The sequence below is a fragment of the Mesitornis unicolor genome, unplaced genomic scaffold (genome assembly GCF_000695765.1).
Source record: "Mesitornis unicolor isolate BGI_N332 unplaced genomic scaffold, ASM69576v1 scaffold10265, whole genome shotgun sequence".
NCBI classification, from domain to species: domain Eukaryota; kingdom Metazoa; phylum Chordata; class Aves; order Mesitornithiformes; family Mesitornithidae; genus Mesitornis; species Mesitornis unicolor.
Window position 1 is genome coordinate 18,575 of NW_010186160.1, and position 19,524 is coordinate 38,098.

General features: G+C 38.3%; 1 protein-coding gene across 1 annotated transcript in view; it reads right to left on the bottom strand.

Moving 5' to 3' along the window:
* Positions 1-154: 154 nt before the first annotated feature.
* Positions 155-19,524, bottom strand: part of SWT1 (SWT1 RNA endoribonuclease homolog (S. cerevisiae)) — a gene marked incomplete at its 5' end in the record, with an annotated part of 27,760 nt that continues 8,390 nt past the window's right edge. The window contains 6 exons of the mRNA XM_010185063.1: positions 155-260; positions 4,031-4,095; positions 4,992-5,058; positions 15,200-15,328; positions 16,995-17,203; positions 18,554-18,699. Coding sequence (XP_010183365.1) covers positions 155-260; positions 4,031-4,095; positions 4,992-5,058; positions 15,200-15,328; positions 16,995-17,203; positions 18,554-18,699 — 722 coding nt within the window. The remainder of the gene's footprint in view (positions 261-4,030; positions 4,096-4,991; positions 5,059-15,199; positions 15,329-16,994; positions 17,204-18,553; positions 18,700-19,524) is intronic.

Genomic DNA, 19,524 nt, shown 5'->3' on the forward strand with positions numbered 1-19,524 from the left:
TGGTTTTTTCCCTTCAAATCAAATACAAAACAGCACCATGGAAAAAAAAAGAAGGCAATTTTTTTGCTTCTCGAGTATTTCCCAGAGGAGTTGGGCTTTGTGTGGACAAGAATGCAAGAGGTGAATGCAGCAGCTCCAAACCTTGGCCGAAGCGTCACAGCCAGCCCCTGTTCCTGGCCTCCATGTGAACCGATGCATGGCACTGCTTAATGGTGTGCTCCAGCTGCACCAGCTGGCAACAGCCAACTTCCAGCCTTCCCCTGGGGAACAGAAGGCACAAATGTTATCAGGACACAATGGACCCATTTTACAGACAGGAATGTTTCAGTAAATTCCTTTAAAACAAAACAAAATTCAAAGGGATTCTCATACCACCCTTTAACTCTGCCAAAAGCAGAGAATACTCAGGACCTCTGGAAACCTTGGTGTATTTTTATCTCTACAGCAAAAGATGAAGTTTATGACAGAGCTGGTCATGCACTGTCGCATCCTGCAGTGACAGCTTTAAATAGGAACAATCCAAGACCCACATGACAAACATTAGTTCAGGCTCCTCAACCCAAAACTAAGCCTTCAACTGACTGTTTTCTAGTGAATGTGTTTAGGCTGCAAGTCAACTATACATCTTCCATAGGTTTATGTGCTGCAGATAGAAACAAGTTCTATCCACAGTCACAATCCAGCCAGAAACTGATTTTAGGCTTCTGGGATAATCTGATTTCAATCTCTGCTGAGTGCATGTCATCATCTAGGCAGTTTTCTGTCATCCAATGACTCCTCCCCACCCAAGGAGGGGAACTGAGAAGAGGAAAGGAGGCTTGTGGGTTGAAATAGAAAGAGATTTAATAAAATTATAATAAGAAACAAATATTAATACCAATATTAATATGAGCTACATGAAGTTATACTCAGCCCATAAAGTGGTTGCAAAGAGTTGGGGAGTAGGCCTTGGGAGCGGAACGACTGGTGAGATTCTCCAGAGATTGAAGAAAGAGAGCTGTCCCCAGCAAACTCCCCAGTTTATAGCAAGCATGACATCTATGGTATGGAATAATCCTGTTGGCCAGCTTGGGTCATCTGCCCTGGCTTTCGCTCCTCCCAGCTTCTGCACTTGGCTAACCCAAAACTGCTAGAGCCCTTGATCCCTATGGCAGCCTGCATACCAGGGCTGGCCAAAAACTAAACCAGTGTCTGAGCAACTTTGTTCCCACCAACTCCAGCGCTGCAGTCTTCTCAGAAACGCAGCTTTCCTGAACAGAAAACTGACTCCGATTCTACCCCAGTGAAACCAGGACAGTGCAGCTCGTCCTCTTCCTCTCACTCTTGCCTGACATCTGTAATTTTTCTGATCATCTGCGGAGTGACAACATTTTACAAGCTTATGCTTGTACAGTTTAAATATTGTTTATATTAGCTACTTCTAAAGGGACTTATGGTGACATACACAATATGAGACACCCACACTGAGAAAAAAGTACTGTAAGAAACAATTTTTTTTAAGTAAAAGCCCCCTAAGTGTGCATTTACAGTAACCACAGCAATTCCTATTTTGGGACATATGGCAGGCTGGCAAATGGTGTTGCATTTTTAAATAGCAGCCACTGTAGTTCAACACATGAAAAACCTTTCCAGTTTCAATGTTCTTCTGCAAGACAGCGAAACAAAGCTTCCATTTTTGGGAGAGCTTTAATAAATGTTGGCAAAATGACCAGATCCGGGATATCCCTTCCCCATGCCCAGTTTCATAAAAATCACATGCAGACACCAAATCACTGCAATTCTGCTGTATTTTTATGCAGCAGAACTGCTCACACAGTTTAAGCAGTTTGCCTTTTTTCCAGCAGTAAACTTACCAGAGCTCGTTTTTACTTTTTGCTTTTCATGGTATTACGTAAAGGAAGTTTTAAAAAATAATCAGCATTACAAGGTCACTTATATCAGCTTTCTTGACAGAATGGGGACTTTTTCAGTTTCAATTCAAACTATCTTTCATATATTTACAGACAATGTATTTACACACAAAATAAATCTCTTGGCTACACTTATTTATTACTTGTTTCAAAAGAGGAATCTAAACCTGGTTACACAGAAAACATTCTGTCACTTTGGTTTTCCAAAAGATACTTTCTCAAAAGACCATTTAAATAGTGCTCCTCAAAAGAAAGAGGAAAAAAAGCGGGGTAAAGTCACTCAAGTGCAGCCCTCAGGCTACTGGAACAACCTCTGGATTTTTGTTTTTTTACTATGCTGACACAGCATAGTTTCTTTATGCCCGTAACAATGCAGATCTATTTTCAACAGCTAGGTTGGTTAGGTGGGTTTTTTCCCACTTGGTCAACTTCTTTTATTTTTTTTTAATACAGTGCAAACTAAGGGATGCTTTTAAAGGATGCACCCTCATATCCTCCTACTATTTTTTGCTCTCACAGATCAGCTCGCCAGAGCAGGAGATGAATTCTATCACAAAAAGCAATGTAAATATACAGCATTTCTCACCTATAGCCTTGGCACTGCTATGCTCATGACAGAACATCCATTCTCTTCCTTACTTATATGTAACAAAAACGGCATCCTCATCTTGCACTGCTCATCCAGAAAATGAAAGTTCTGATGAGAATGTTTTGGCCATGAAATCTACTGTGGCACACAGAACTCATGTCAACCATCCAAATTTTCAGGCTTTCTGATAAAAAGGGACACCTTCCAGACATCAGGAAACTGCAGTTCCTGCGCTACCCTCTGCACAACACCAAAGGCTGTAGTTATGCTGTCCATTTTATACGGACAGAGATGGAGATGTCCACAAACGTTTGAAAATGTAAGAACTACAGAAGTGCTGGTCACCAACTCAAGCCATTTGAGCTTTAAATCTACTTTTCTCTGCTGATGCACAGACTGAAGCTCTCCCTCCCTGCATAACATTTCTCCTTGGCCCTAGCAATTTGAACTTTCAAATTCACAGACGATTCAGGAAATCAGTATCAATCCAGGCCAAATATTAAAGTAACCTGCAAGCCTTTTACACAGCTGATGGAACCAGGCTTCATATCCTGGCAAGTTACAGCTAATTCATATCCATATAGCAGCAACACCAATGAAAATATTTACCTGTCTTTTATTATCCACTTCAGATTGATTTAAAAAACATTATGGCATTTAAAAACCCTCACAGAACCTGGAATTACAAGCCCTCTGTTACATAAATTCAGAAAGAAGAAACTTTTTATGAGCCAGAAACTTTCCCATAAAGAACTGTACGACTTGCACGACTCTCACTTTTAGATTAATGTTTTCAAGGCCTTTAACTCAGCTGTACAACAGAACATTTATTTTCCTGTGACTGAACTGTAAAAAAGTCTCCTAAAGTGGAAACAAGTCAATTTTTATCTCCTTTTTTTTTTTCCTAACTGTACTTACAAATGGCTTGGTAACAATGGCTTGATTTATGACTTTAATAACGATAGCCACAACGTAGCACAGCAACTGCTGATCTGCCTGCCCTGTTCTCATGGTACAGCTCAATCACTTGAATTGCCTTGAGAATAGCAGGTTTTTTTTCCCTCTGCTGATTTAAGCAAAGTTCTCATAATAACAAGCTCTGTTACAAAAAATACCTCACCAATAACAGAAAATCAGTTGTAATCAAATTCACTGAAATGCATTCTCATGCAGCGTAAGCAACCTTACACTGAATGCTGACCTACACTGGCTGTGTCTGCACTAAGCCATGAATCCCAAGCTGGTAGAGGCCAAGAGAGACCAACATCCCACCTCAGACAACTGACAGTCGCTGTGTAGATGCTAATGGCTCATTGCTAACTTAATTTCTACTCTCTCCTACTCTGTTGTAATAGTAGGTCATTAAAAAAAAGAAAATAAAAAGAAGAAAACATCCCCACTCATCTTCCCTATGCCCCTGCTACAATGATGATTTTTATTTAACCAATTTCTTTTACAGTAATTTGGTTAATACAGTGCATACTAAAATGCTGTTGCAAAACTCATCTGACGTGGTCAGTAACTGGCTTACCGATATCTTTCTTGTGAAACACACTCATAAAGCTCCTCAGCCGTGAATGTTATACTGTTATTTATCTAAAACAAAGAACAAAGAAATAACATAGCAATTTACGACATATCACATATAGATCAAAATTATACAGCTGGTATGACAGCTACGGTTAATGACCCAACAGGCTCTCAAGAAGCGACAGTACATAAAGTCACGCTATGAATTCTAAAATCAAGTATTACAAATTAGCAATCACGACTGTGTATGATGGGAGCGACAGATATCACTCCAACTCAATTTTCTAACAATTTCTGCACAAATCTAAAAGACCTTAAATAATTCTTCCTCTTCTCTTAATTTGCTCTATAGTTCTGTAGCAAATGATGTAAGTTCTGACTTGTCTTAATTCTATAAATACATGTGCAGGCCCAAACCCTAAACAATTTCCTGTATAGAAAAGTACTGCAAATCTGAAATACATAGTATACTAAATGAAAAAAGTACCTCTATTCTACTGCAAACATTAATTTCAATTTCTTTTCTTAAAAATCTTTAACCACAAATGAGTTAAAATTTCATTAATAACTGGCAATTTAAATTTATCTTTTTTCCTCTAAACTGCAGCCAATATTCTCCTTAGAACTACCTAACGCAACGTACTCTCTCCTCTTCTTAAAATTACGAGGTCAGGTTTGGTTTGGCCATTGCAGCTTCAAGGCTTTTTTCTCACAACAGCAAGTCATTCACAACAAATGAGTGCTCAGAAAGTCATGCAAGCAACTCAAATATCAGTAGAGATTTGAATAACTTCTGGTAGGTGCCAACCAAAAATATATTTTATGCCCAATGCCCAGTAAGTAAAACCAAATCTTCAAAATTCTACCATAGTGGAAACACAAGACAGCTGATTTCATAACTACTTTAAATAAAAACCTGTAACAGAAGTGTATCTGACAAAACATTAAAGAAAACTTCGTACCTCGTTGCTTATAAGGAAGTTATAAAGAGTCCAAATATCTTGGAAACTACTGGTTGGGGTCAAAATTCTGAAAAAGAAAAGTTTTAGGATTTTTTTTTTAAGCAAGTGTAAAAGGATTCTATAAAAGAGTTAAAAAATAGTCAGGAATGCTTCATGAAAATAAAAATCTAATTACTTTCTTTAAACAAAAAGGAAATTCTGATCTTTGAAGAATTTTCCCTTCTATCCGTCCCTTTCCACTCCCCGACAAGAATCAAATGAGCTTATTATTTCTGTAAGGACTTTCTATGAAGGTTTTTCCTAATTAAAAATTCAACTGATGTTTTTATGTGCAATTTCTCCATATAGACAGGAAGAGAACCAGCAATAATTAAAAGCCTTTTGTTTCACAGAAGCCAAGTCTGCTGTATTAATGTGGAGCAACAGCAAAGCGACACGCAATACCAAACTTTCCCACACCAGCTAAGGCTTTAACTCCTTCCCTCCACTGTTCAGATGTACAGCCCAAATGCTACCATTTCCGTACTATTTTTGCTACTTCTAATAATGACCAATTCCCATTCGGTATTGAAAAGTGAAAACACGTTTTGACAGCTCAAGAGTGATTTTTTATGAAGAAATATGTGAAAGACTAGTATTTTATTTGGGCACGATTGGACGCAGCACCCAGCACCATTTCAGCCTTCCCGAAGATCTGCTCTTTGTTCGCCACGTCACAAGCAAAGGTGCCACCCGCAGAAGAACGCGTCAGCTTTGGTCTCTCCATAAGCTGGTGTGATGTTTTGAGAGATGTACACCCTTTTCCACAAGGCTCCAAAAATAATCCAATAAGGTAGTGATTCTCTCAAAAAATAATTCTTTTAACCTATTTAAGCAGATATAATTCAGTTATACCTCAGCGTAACTTCATTTGCATTCACTGGGGAAAAATGGAACCCCCGTAAACATTACAAAATTTATATTAAATACCACATAACACGCTACATATATTACGAAACTGACAAAAATCTGCCTTATTTTAAGTATGTTAACAATGATTAGGAAAATGACGGGACTTGGAAAACAAAGCACAAAAAATTTGAAAATATCTTCATTTTGGGAAGCTCTATTTACTTTCCCATGGGAAAGTGCTCAAATTCTCCCCTCCCTCCCCTTGCAAGCTGTAAGCCTTTATAAATGAATTAGGAATTGAAAAATAAAAAAACCCAATCCAAAACCAGAAAACTCACAGAATAAGTTAGAAATCCCAGTTAAAAAAGACAGTGTATTTTAAACAGGCTGGAAGACCGTGACACACCACAGGATTTATTGTAAGTCAGTCCGCTGCTTATTTTCATCCTGATTTTACATAGAAATTATCACTGTTACAAAAATTAGTCACACATTCTTTCCCTCTTCGTAAGAAGATGGACCCAGATTTTTCTTCTTACACTAAAACACTTAACCTGCCAACTAAAAGTCAGCAAGAGAACCAACTGGCCAGTTTTCCTAAAAGCACCTCGAAGCCTTCAACTGCTGCCTCAGTGAGAAAGCTATTAGCTTTGACAGCGTAAAACCCCGGCACAGACAATTTGGCAGACATCCTTGGAAACACTGGGAATCTTGGCAGCTTGGTCCACATCGCGGCTCCGATTCCCACCGCCCGGCTCCATACAGCCACCAGCCAGCAACCCGTCTTGCACGGGACAATACCTCAGCTGCAGCGACCGCATCAGTCATCTGCAACGTAAATAACCGAGGGCACCCCACACCCCAGCCTGGGAAAGTGTGATTACTACTGCTGATGAGTTTTGTACCACTCTGCCTTTGATTGTATGCACAAAAGGAGGCAAGCTTGCATGGTTGTTTTCATAAAATGGAATGCAGAGCCGTAAGATATTGCTATTAACTTCAACCTGAAGGCCATTACATATTGCCACACAATATGCTGGGGCAAAATATGTTCATCACCGTGTCTTCCCAAGGACAGACATGGAAGGGTGTAGGGTAAGTAAGACTCCTGCCACAGCTAAGCTGCTGGGGGGAAAGCCAGCTGGGTAAGCTTGCTATAGGAAGGATGGAGAGCAGGGAAAAGGGTGACTGGTGAGAGAGAAGAGCTGTATTAATTATGGGCTTCCTGATTTTGTGGAAGAAAAATGAACACACAAGCTACGAAAAGGTGAAGGAAGAGATTGAGAGCAGAGTGGAAGGCAGGATTGAAAGATGCTGCCTTTCCCTTTGACGATGCAGCATCTCTGCATGGCTGTTTCTGTCCATCTGACTCCTAACGTCCCCGTCCTCAGGGCAGAGAAGTTACTAGAAACTTCCTATCTCACTCCATTGTTCTTAGCAAGACTGCATTTAAAGAAAAGCAGTTGGAAAGTCATTTTGGAAGCAATATTAGACCAGAATACCAAGGTCATTTTTAGCCCCCTGGGTTTGCACGGACATTTAATTCTGTGTGTATGAAAGCGGCTAATGTGCCACCCACTTTTCCTTCCCGTTCACAAACGTAACACTGTGCAAGCACCAGCATCTCATACACTGTATCTGATCTCTTCTCACTTTTCAACAATTACTAGAGAAAGTAAACAATTTATTAATTAAAATTTCTGATTCTTAACACCAGTTAGAATGCTGCAGACTTAAAAATTATTCCATTGATGTTTCCCAGGCTATGCACTCTATGCACTCAACAAGGTAATCCTCACCACTCACTGTGTTCATTTCTTGTGAAATGAAATTGAAAAAGTTGAAAAGTATGCTTCTTTTTGTACTGCTGACCAAAGTGTACTAGCAAACTGCTAACAGTATTGGTTTAGCTCACTCTAAGTTACCAGACCCCAGGTGGATGTACAAACAGACTCTGCTTCCACTTCTTTGGAAAAAAAAAATGAAGTAAAATATGTAAATAAGCATACAAGTAACTTAAGATTAAACTTACACTGTGGTGTTTGCTTAGTTAACAACAATTGCTTCTGGGTTTATAACATGACATGAGAAGCCTGAGATTTGGCTCAAAGCTCTGCAGTATCTTCAAATAAAAGACATTCGTTGTTCTCAAGGAAGAAGCATTGGTACACACAGCATACTGAAAAGAAGTTGGTAAGAGAAGAGCTTGCACAGTGACTTCCCCCACAAATTCTTAACAGGTCAGCATTCACAAAATGTGCTTATTGCTGTCTTCAACGAAATAGGGACTGGATTACAAGCTCCAGTCTTGGAATACATTTTTCTGTATGCAGTTCTAACATTCCTGGCTGCAGGGCAATGACTTCACACCACTGCTATCTACTGGTTTTAAACATTTTATGCTCCTTTCATCTCCCTGTAGCCACTATTCTGTGTTATGGAAAATAGAAATTTTAAGAGAAGATGTACATTAGGAAATCTGGACATGTTTGTATGCACATCAACTCTGCATGTATTACTTCATTAAATCAAGTTGACCTCAGTTTCACCAAAGTTTCTCAGTGAAAAAAAGTCTGTCTCACCTATAGAACTGTGTCTAAAGCACACCCTCTAAATAATACATAAAGAACATAGGCTTTCATGTAAAATTTGTCTAATGAGCAATCTGAATCTCAGTATTGTGACCACCGCAATATTTAACCACTGCTTTTTCTTCTCTGTCAACCGATCAATTGTATTTCAAAAGCAAAGGGTGGAAAGCCACTGAATCACTTGGCCTTTCCTATCAGCACAGCCATGCAAAACCAAACTACAAACAACGCCACCGTGTGCACTTCAACTTTTAATTAATCCAAACACCATGCTCTGAGCAGGTGCTGGCAAGGACGCTAGGTGACACGAAAGCTGGATTGCCACTAAAATGTGATCTGTTGATCGTGCAGTTTTCTGAAAATATTTAGTTCATGAGGTAAAAAGACTGTGTCGTAGAAAGACACAAAAAGCGACCAGCTACAAATTGGAGGTTAGACATTGTTCTTGGGGCAGAAGGGAGAAAGGAGAGAGTCAGACTGAATGATTTCTATCTCATAAGCAATAGAGCTTCCCAAGCCACTCAGAACATTTCTCTACCTACTGTTCTGCCACTTATCTGATGCCAAATGCACGCATAGAGCGTAAGAGATGATAATCAGGAATGGAAACAGATAGGAAACAGCTCATGGTGTGGTTCCTCGCTTGTGCACTGAGAAGACCTGGGAAACAAGCAAAGCCTATTTGGAAAATATAAGAAAATTAAATTATTGAATAGAAGGAAAAAAACCAACCACAAGGCAATCTGGCAGCAAAAGCACGCCTGCCTGCCAGCTGCTCACAAGCACTAAAATCCTGGGCAATGACATGGAAAGCATATGGATAAAAGTCATATGAGACTGTGTGGTAATCACTCTCAGATCTGGCCAAGCCTCCGTACCTCGGTACTTGTCACACTGCGCCATTCCTCCACGGGATGGCCTGTGGCGTAAGACTGGTAAGACTGTCATAAAGCATTAACCAATTCAGTAAACCCCTGCGGTTAATCAAAAAGGCGTGTGACTTAACTGTACAAAAGTCAACTTAACCCATTAAAAGTCCTCTTTAACCTCATTGTCAGAAGATCAGGGAAGCAAAAAAGATGAGAAATGGAGCAAGAAAACCTCTATGCAGCTTATTAACAACTCCTCTTTACACTGCACTGCAATAAGGGGCTCAAACTGGTGTTACAATGACCAACACATGCCAGAGTTTTGTTCAGTATCAACCTATTGGGAAATTCAGAGGATTTTCCCCAAAACAAAGTCAATCTCATGCCTTCTCCTATTGTGGAAGTACTTCAGATGTCAGATCCTAGGGCAACTTTGTCTAGACACCTATTCCCTAGCTTCACAAGGTCAGAAAGGACCACAGCTTTTACAACACTCTTTTTATTCAAACTCCTCTGCGTTGTAGGCTGGCTTAAAGGCAACAAGGCTTAAGCAGCTGCCACAGCATCACCTCTGCCCTGCACCTTGTTAAGCACTGGCCACTTACAGCTGGATTTGACAGAGGCAGAGGTCTCAAAACTTTTTAATTTCTTACAGCTCTAATTAAAATAGGCAGAAGGGTTAAGGACCCTGGCAACAGAGAAGCCTGTAGGTTAAGTTCAAATGTAATGGGAGATGGCAAAGAATCCATGGTTTCACCTAAATTTAAAAAAAAAATAATAAATTGAACACTAGCCATGGCAGTCTAAAGCAAGAAAGACAATTTTCCAACTAGACACTAAGAAAAGTAAATCTCAGTTCCTCCGCTGACCAGCTGAATAAACAAAGAGGAAAGAGTTTCTCTACATCTGTCGAGTTCTGCAGATTAGTAAATTAGTGAAAATGGTTTCAAATTATTTAATCCCAAAACAGTCAATTCAGTGATCAGTTCTAATACAGTAATGCTTTACTGTACTACTGAGATCTTTAAAATTATACTTTTTATTTACAAATGTTTATAGAGCTCTCGTCTAAATCAATGCTTTGCAAACAAACAAAATCACTGGGAATTTGAGAGAAATCCTATTTAGATAATATATTAGAAAAGCAGAATTCAGGTAACTTACTGCAGCAAGTAGCAGATAAATATTTTTACAGCTGAAAAATATTAGTACAGATATTTATGAGTATTGTATCTAAGAGTATATGCTGTAAATTGTGAGTGATTTCAAAGTTGGCATGTGAACAAAACAATTTTCTCTTAGCTAATGGATGAAAAAGCTCAAACTAGAAATAAGTTTATCAATACATCAAAGACTAATCTTTTTTTTTTTTCTTCCTCTGCAAAAATCCTATGAGCACTTCCAGCCTTCTCCTGGCGTTGGTGCACACATTAATTGCAACAGGTTAAGAGAGAAACACGCCCTGCACACCGAAATTGGAGAGAAGCTAACAAGTAGAGTCAAATATATATTGAGTATATAAACCCCCAACAGAAACACCTTGCAAGGCACTCTGCACTTCCTAGAACAAGATCTGTAAAAGTGCTTAAACCTCTCTTCTCTCCAAAGACGAAGTGCCCAAACACCTTCCAGCAGAATTAGCAGAAGAATCTTTACAAGCGATGAAGGGTTTGGCACACAGTTGAACACTCTGAGTTGTAGAAATACTTCTGTTGCCTCAAAGATCTACTTGAAAACAGAGCAATTATTTTAAAGGTTTTTAAAGATAATTATTTTAATTTATTGTAAAAATTTACTGTAAGAGACCTTAAATTAGGTTCCCTAGTTAACTGGTTCCAAATACTACCCAACACACATAAAAATAATTGAAAACAGCCAGAAATATTATTCAATCCAAAATTATTTTAAAACATGTCATGGTTTTACACTTTTGACTTGAAGTATAAATTTCAGGGATTTAATAATCTAATAATAACATAATATACATCAACATATGTAACACCCTCTGCTGTCAAAAGTAGAAAATAGCTATTTCATGCTCACTTTTTGCGTCAATCTCAAGAACACACTGATACAACAATGGCTGTGAGGATCAGCTATATTCGATGAGACAACAAACACAAACTTGTTTAAATACATTCCTTCTGAAAAAAAAGTCAAAAGACACAGGTAAGCTATTCACAGTTGCTAACCATACTAGTTATCGTCCTCATTTTAGTGCTGAAGTACTGTAAAACATTTATGGCATGCAGTATTTTGCTGTATAAATACCATTCTGCACTATAAACACCTACAAAAACAGGGTAAGATGCAAAAAGCATATGTTAGTAAGACCTCTTCCATGAAACAGCTCTTTTTTCCCTTTTTTTAGTATCTGTATTTGTCATAAAGATGTTCTGGTCATCAGTTCTCAATAGCTGTAGTACTGCCACTAGTACAGCATCATTTTATGAGGAAGGGTATCATTACACACAAATACCTCAAGAAGAGCGATTGTGCTTTTCTAATTGTTTTTACCAATCTGCAAATCTGAACTAATGCAGTTGAACTTTCAGTATAACTTATTTGTAAAACTTCCAAAATTTGACAAGATACTGTCTCTCTTCTTTGTTCTGGACAAAAGGTAACACAGAAAACATTTGTATTTTATCACTAAAAGCTGTATTACCTCCAAATACTCAAGCTAGAACTTTTTCACTACTTTTTCTCCAGATGCCTCCTTTAGGGCAACCACATCATTAGATTAACTATAAGTCATTGAAAGGATTTTTTTCAAAAATCAAGAAAAATAAATATGCTCTAAGTTCAGTTTCCGAAAGACTGAGCGACTTAGACAAAATGAGCCTCCCTAACTTAAATGCTTACACCCAAGACTAAACCAGAAGATTACACTTTATGGTCCCCCTGAATTTCTTGCTCCACGATGCCCTCTACTGCCTCAGGTCAGGCATTCCCAAATGCAACCTTGCAAGAAAATTACTCCACTTGGAGAAACACTCTGGATGCATAAATAGTGCATTTCAGCTTAGCGGTAGTAGAAAAGAAAATTTTTAAAAGTATGAAAGGAATTTTTAAAGCCATTTCAATAAACGTTATTGAGTGTCACAGTAATCACGTGGAACAGAAAAGACAGAACTCTGTTTATCTTTGCTGTAGATATTCTAATGCCTCTTATCAAGAAAGTACATATCTTCTAAAATAGATTTCTCTGATACAATGTTAGATCTTTGTATTTTTACAGAGCACTCCAACAAGGGGAAATACAGGAGGTAAGCAGCTTTCACTGAAAGAAATACAAAATGTCTTTGTTATTGCCACACAAAGTTTTAATGAAACACAGAAATAACAACCTTGAAGCACCATATTCCCATTAAATCTCATCCACCACATGTATAAACTGATACCACAGGATTTCTTGAAAGAACTTTAGGACTGGAATTAAAAGAAGCAAGTTTATCAGTAGCCTGATTATTAAAACGATTTCTTTAGAGAAAACCAAACAAACAGCAATGAATCACAGAATATTAGGAGTTGGAAGGGACCTGGAAAGCTCATCCAGCCCAACCCCTGCCAGAGCAGGATCACCAGACCAGGTCACACAGGAACGCGTCCAGGCGGGTTTTGAATGTCTGCAGAGAAGGAGACTCCACAACCTCTCTGGGCAGCCTGGGCCATGCTCTGGCACCGTTACAGTAAAAAAGTTTTTCCTCATGTTCAGGTTGAACCTCCTATGCTCCAGCTTGGGACCATTGCCCCTTGTCCTGTCATTGTCTGTCACAGAGCAGAGCCTGGCTCCTTCCTCCTGACACTCGCCCTTTCCAAATTGATCCCCATGAATGAGGTCTCCCCTCAGTCTCCTCTGCTCCAAGCTAAAGAGACCCAGCTCCCTCAGCCGCTCCTCATAAGGGAGATGCTCCACTCCCTCAATCATCTTTGTGGCCCTGCTGGACTCTTTCAAGCAGTTCCTGTCCTTGAACTGAGGGGCCCAGAACTGAACACAATATTGCAGATGTGGTCTCACCAGGGCAGAGCAGAGGGGAAGGAGAACCAATCTCTACCTAATGAAAATTAATCAATTATCACAAAGCTGCTCTATCTTACATTTCTTCCCATATTTTTCTGTTTCAACTTTCATAATATTTAGACCATTTATCTTTGAAAGAAAGACAACAAACCTTTGAATGGATTTATCCCACTATTAGCGTGCTGTACAGAAAAAAAATCAGACCTAGAACTTTGGCTGTAATACTACTGATGCAGGGGTGGTCTTTTATGATCATGTGAGCACACTACTTCACATGAGTGTACCTTAAAGCTTGTTTGGGGCTTACAGAATATATATTTTACTGAACCACTTTAACTAAAGAAATATTCTTCTGACCATAATGAAAAAAAAGCAACAAAACTTCTCTGGGAGTGGTGACAAGTGAAGCAAACGTTTGTTGTTGTGATTCCATCATAATTTTTATGGAAATAAAAGAAATACCCTAGCAGCTACAGATTAAAACTAGCTCAAATCCCAGGTGACAGAGCTCCAGATCCCTGCACTCTATCTTGAAGTGCCTTGACAAGTCAGACCTCCCACTTTACAGCTGGGATAACCATTTGTCTGTACTTGGCAGGACTGTTGTGATAACTCGAGCATAAGGACTGTTGATCCTTCAGCAAAGATTGTAATGGGCACTGCAAAGAGCTGCAAGTTTAAAAGCTCACTACCATGTTAGTATGATAGAAAAAACACTTCTTGAAAAAAAATTATGTTCCTATTAGATATTCTCTAACAAAGCTATAACAACTTATAGTAAAAATGTAATATACCTCTACATTTACTTAAAAAGCAGATTGTTAACGTACAAGGGCAATTGTTTGGATGCATCTATTGCACAGTTTTCTAACCTATTTGCATTATTTGCAAAAAAATCTGTGCCGATTTGTATTGTTTTCCCAAATCAAATAGCTCCAGCCACTCAGATTCACAGCCTGTAACACTCCAAGATGCTCACGGTAGTTACTGGAACTTTAACCACGGCAGGGGGTTGGACTTTGGGATGCTCTTTAAGGTCCCTTCAACTCAAACCATTCTATGATTCTATACAAACCAGTTCTTACAAATGCTGTTTAAAGTCAGTGGAAAGCTAAGGAACTCCACAATCATCAGAGTGACAATGTAAAGCATTTTTCTGTGGCTGTTCCTGCTGGTGAATAAACTTCATTGCTATAAAAAAAGGACTAAGCTAAGACTACACAGGTGATACCTTATTCTATCTGAAGCTTCATTTTTATTATTCTGTACTCTTTAAAAAACAAAGGAGAAGGAAGACAGAGGAAATATTATCCTTCCTAAAGTGAGAGTCCAGCTGATTGAAGTCATTGTTACTGCTGCAATATAGGTTTTGACTCACAAAGAATAGTCTAGAATTGGTAACAGTGAAGTCTCAAAAGTTTGTCCTTCACTATATCAGATATTTGCTCAAATTCCAGTGGGCCTTGCATTTGAAAAACAAATGTTCTGAATTATTTAAAGTTCTTGCCATGAGAGCTATTGTATAGTTAATCATGTCATAGCTCCAGTTACACTCTGAGCAGAGGCAAGTGGCTCATCATCAAATACTGGAAAACAAATCCCACGTCATAAAAGAGAAAATTCACAATGAGAAACCTGAATGTCTGCAACGGTTTCTTACTCTTTTGCTACCAAGAAATGGTTCTAAGTAGCCTTGATACCAAGATTTTTATTGAAAATTATGTAACCAAGCACACATATTAAATTGTAGCTTGGCATCAAAAGATTTCAGTGACTTTTATGACTCTAAGTGACCTACTATCACTAGCTTTGATCACTAGCTTAAATGCTTACCTACTAATACCTTCACGGATATCATTCACAGCTGTCAACAGTTTCTGCAGACGTAAAAAAGCTTCCTCAAATGAAGACTTTGCAGTCGCAGTTAGCGCGCTGGGGTTCAACTTTTGGAAAATTTCAATACTAATGTTAAACAGAAAGAAAGAAGAGACATTGAAAAGCAGATAATAAAAATCCTCAAAATTTAGAGAAGCACAGTATCTACTGTATGCACCATATTTTGACTATCCAAAAAAAACCCAACAAGGTAAATCTGTAGTAAAGCCATGTTATCTAAAGTAGTCTTAGACTAAATAGCAGAAAAGCCATGCCCTACAATTGTATTTCGCTGTAGAAATTTTCCTTGACGACTGCATTCTGTAACAGTATTTTACCTCTGACTTAAATAATTTATCATTAAACTTCACTTGAGAATGAAACAGTCTCTTCATGCATGACCTGAGCACACTTGAGTAAGCCTCTCTTAGAAGAGAACTGTTAGGTTAAAGGAGCAAAGCAAAGTCCTTTCCATCAATTTTCCAAGCAGCTTTGTTCTCCAGATTTACTGGACAGGGCTTGACACTTTTCTGGCAATGGCTACGTTGGGAGGATGAGCTGCAGTGCACTCATGAAGAATTATCTCCACAGTCGCGAGCTAAGTGGTATTTTCTTGACATAAGCAAGAAAAGTGTGAAGTGACCTTTGATTCTAAAATTTTATCCTCTTTTCACAGATCCTTAAGAGGTGGCAAGAGCCAACAGGTCAGTGCGTTTTTATTATAAAGTGGTACTCTTGAAAGAGTTTTTCTTCAATGCCTGTAAGAAACCTTCAAATTCACAATTACTAACCCAGTAGGAGACTGTACTCTGGTGCAGATCCTCAGCTGATCCGAGTACCACACCAAGCCAACTCCTAACCAGCTTCAATTCAGATTAATTTGCACTGGTGTAAGCCGAGAGGAGTACGCTGGTGGTGCTCTACAATACATTCAAATGCCAGTGTAGAAATCGCATTGGCAGAGTTATTATTACTGTGTACTAGGAGTCCTTAACCCCAAAAACAGGGTTTCTTTGTGCTTGCCATAACTCAGAGTCCCTTCTTTGAAAAGATTTCAGAATAAGACTACAAAAAGAAAACACAGTATCTATTCAGATTTTGTGATAGCATCCAAAAGTATGGCATCTCAGTGATCTTCAAGCAGCTTTTTCAAAAATAACAAAATAAAAACAATGGAAAACCATCTAGATGGAGGGGAGTTTAATATCATGCAATTTTAAGTTTATATGAGAAAGAAAATTCATCGCTAGATTCTGCATTTAGATTTTAGAGTGAAGGACTTTGCTTAACAAGAATACTTGCTATATTTCAAATTTATTAAAGCTTTAAAAAAGTAAACAATTTACATAGGCTAGTATACCTCCACAGGATTTGGAGAGAAAATAATCACAAGAAAACTTAAAGCTTGAATGCTTTTTCTTTTTCTTATGGATGAAGATGAGATTTCCATGGATGTCTACAACTGTGCTCTTGCAGGGTTTTCAACACCATTCTCTTAGGTAAGTTATTTCAGCTGCTGTCCAGAAGAAGAGAAGCAGAAGCCTAAGCAGATCACTGGCTGCATCCAGATAACAATTTGCATGCTCCTAACTTCTTAGTGTGACAAGTTCTGTGATATCTTTTTTGTCAATTTTGCTTAATTACTAATAGCTTCTTCTCTAAAATAGGAAAGAAAACCCAATTTCTAAGGTGTGTTTCTTTGAAAATGATGTAAGGTTATGTAGCAGTCCTGAACTTCTTTAGTATACTATACCTGTATAAGTTTATTGTATTCCATACACCTTCAAGGACTGACCAGATTTCCTGGTGTCTGTTTTCTTGAGCCACATGAAAGCTGGGATGTAACTTTTTTTCTTCAGAGTTTTGCAGATTTGGTGTAATTGCTTCCATTTTTTCACATACAGCATTTTCTGAAAGAACTGTGATGTCTTCTGATAAATCCTGCTCACTGTCTGACCTCACCTTATAAAACAGTTTAGCAAAAAAATAATGAATGTATTTGATTCCTAATTTAAGAAAACTTGAACACTACTGAATTTTTTTAAAAGCAACGCTCAAAAAAAGCAAGGCCGAACTCATTTAATCATCACTGTGTTTATTATCGTCTCTGCATATAAAGCATCTCTCAGTCTTTCACCAAATCTTTCTTCTACATGTATATACTGGTATTTCTATAGGTAGGAAACAGAAGGAAAGGGAAACCCTGTGACAAAGCTTCCCAGGCACGGCAAGCTTGTAGAAACAGGAACTGCTTCTTACTCTCTCTCCCTGCCCCATCACTGATGACCTTTTCCTCTGCAATGTCACAAAGGATTCACTTATTCATGTAAACTGGTTCAGAAAATGTGTCCAGGTTAAACTGAACCTGCTGTGGCACAACCTAGTCTGTATAAGGGCAGTACTTTGTGAATCAAATACCTGTTGGGATGAGGACAGGAGGAAACAAGTTTTCAGACAAAGACTGCTGCTTCTGGCAGCCCCATTCACAGCCCTGCAGATTAAGGGGCTGACTGCAATGCACAAAAAAGTTACAAAACAGCAGACAATAATCAAGGCTCCCCAGATCGTCCTTCCTGTCTTTGACCACCTTCTTCTTCCTTTCTCCAAAACTGGAAAACTTTTTACAGATACGCTGACTTGTATTCTTCCCCATATAGAGAAATATTTCATGTCATCCATGCTCATTATTCCATTTTTCATGCCTTTACATAGGGAACTAACAGTAACCACAAACCAAGACACTGAAATTTCTTCCACAGCAACTCAGAGATGAGCTGGAAGTAAAGACATACTTCCTAGAACACAGAATATATCAGGATGCCCCTCATTAACTACAACAAAGCACATGCTACAAGCGAGTCCTTTCTGGTGTAGCACCAGAGCTACCAAGACCATGAAAGCTGCAATAACACACCTAGGGATAGCAGCATTGGATCAATGTCAGAAGTTGAAACAACAATTTTAATTTTAATCTTTAAGGCCCTTTTCCATCAGCTGCAAACAGATCAGAAAGTCAAGGCATTTATCCTGAAAGCAGCTAAATAATGTTTTTCAGGTACCTTCCCGATATTAACACATTTATATTGGGGGGAAAAAAAGTCTACCAAGCATACACATAAAGGCAGATATTTGCTACATGAAAATAAAAGTTAAATTTGGGATCTATTAATTTGGAAAACACTCTAGCAACATTTCCTGTAATAATATGTTGAAATTATGGCAATAATTCAGAAATCGAAGCCAGGTTTGTAATTTGAACATAGAGCAACTTCAAAAAGGTGTTAGGTGACCGAATACTAAAGCTCCCCTTACCTCCGTAAGCGCTTGGTGGAGCTTATTCACTTCAGCATAAGCCCGGGGAAGTACACCGTTGTAGTCTGACCTTGAACTGAAAGCATGAAGTAATTTTTTGGATTCCTGGAGCAAGACACCAGCTGTTGAGGAGTCAATTGTTTTATCTGATATTTAGACAGTAAAATGGGAAACAGAAAAAAAGTATTATATGTTAGGAGTTATTAATCCTAGTTGGCAAATTTAATACACAAATATCTGGATTAATCGAACCATGTAAAAAGCCTTGAAAATGCTTCAGAAGCATTAGATAAAACAGTCTCAAGAGAAATGTGTGCAAGGTTAAGATTTCTCACTTCTTAATCAAGTCTTCCAAATCCATCCCAGGATCTGGCAGGAGGATGAACTGGCATATCTAAAATAATTCTGCAGAACAGCAGATAATAATTCTGCAGAATATCTCAGATGCATCTGCTAAAATCAAATTCTTAAAAGACATATTTAAATACATGAAAGGGTTCATTAAGGTTTTTTGTTGGCTTTTTTGAAAACAAACCTCTATGCCGTAATCTATCACATTGATTAGTCTTTACTCCTAGGTAATTTATTTGGCAAACGTAGATCATTTGGCCACACACAACATGGTGGCAAGGGAGGGGGAAATATTACTTGCTTTTTAAAAATAGCTCAGAGACTTTGGGGACCATTAATATATACATTCATTACGATGTTTGATTTTTTCAGGTACATAGAGATGTGTGAAAGAAATTCTTACACACTTGATAGTGCCCATACATTTGCTTTTACTGTCTTTGTATAAAAAGTAGAAAAAAGCCAGCAGAATACTGAATTACAAAACAAAACAAAAACCATTTCAGAAACAATTTTCATGATTTTTGCATGTGATATTTCGGCCACCTGGGACCAGATTCTGGACAGACTTGATCTTGGCACAAGCTTTTTTTTTTTTTTAAATGTAATTCATAGCTCAT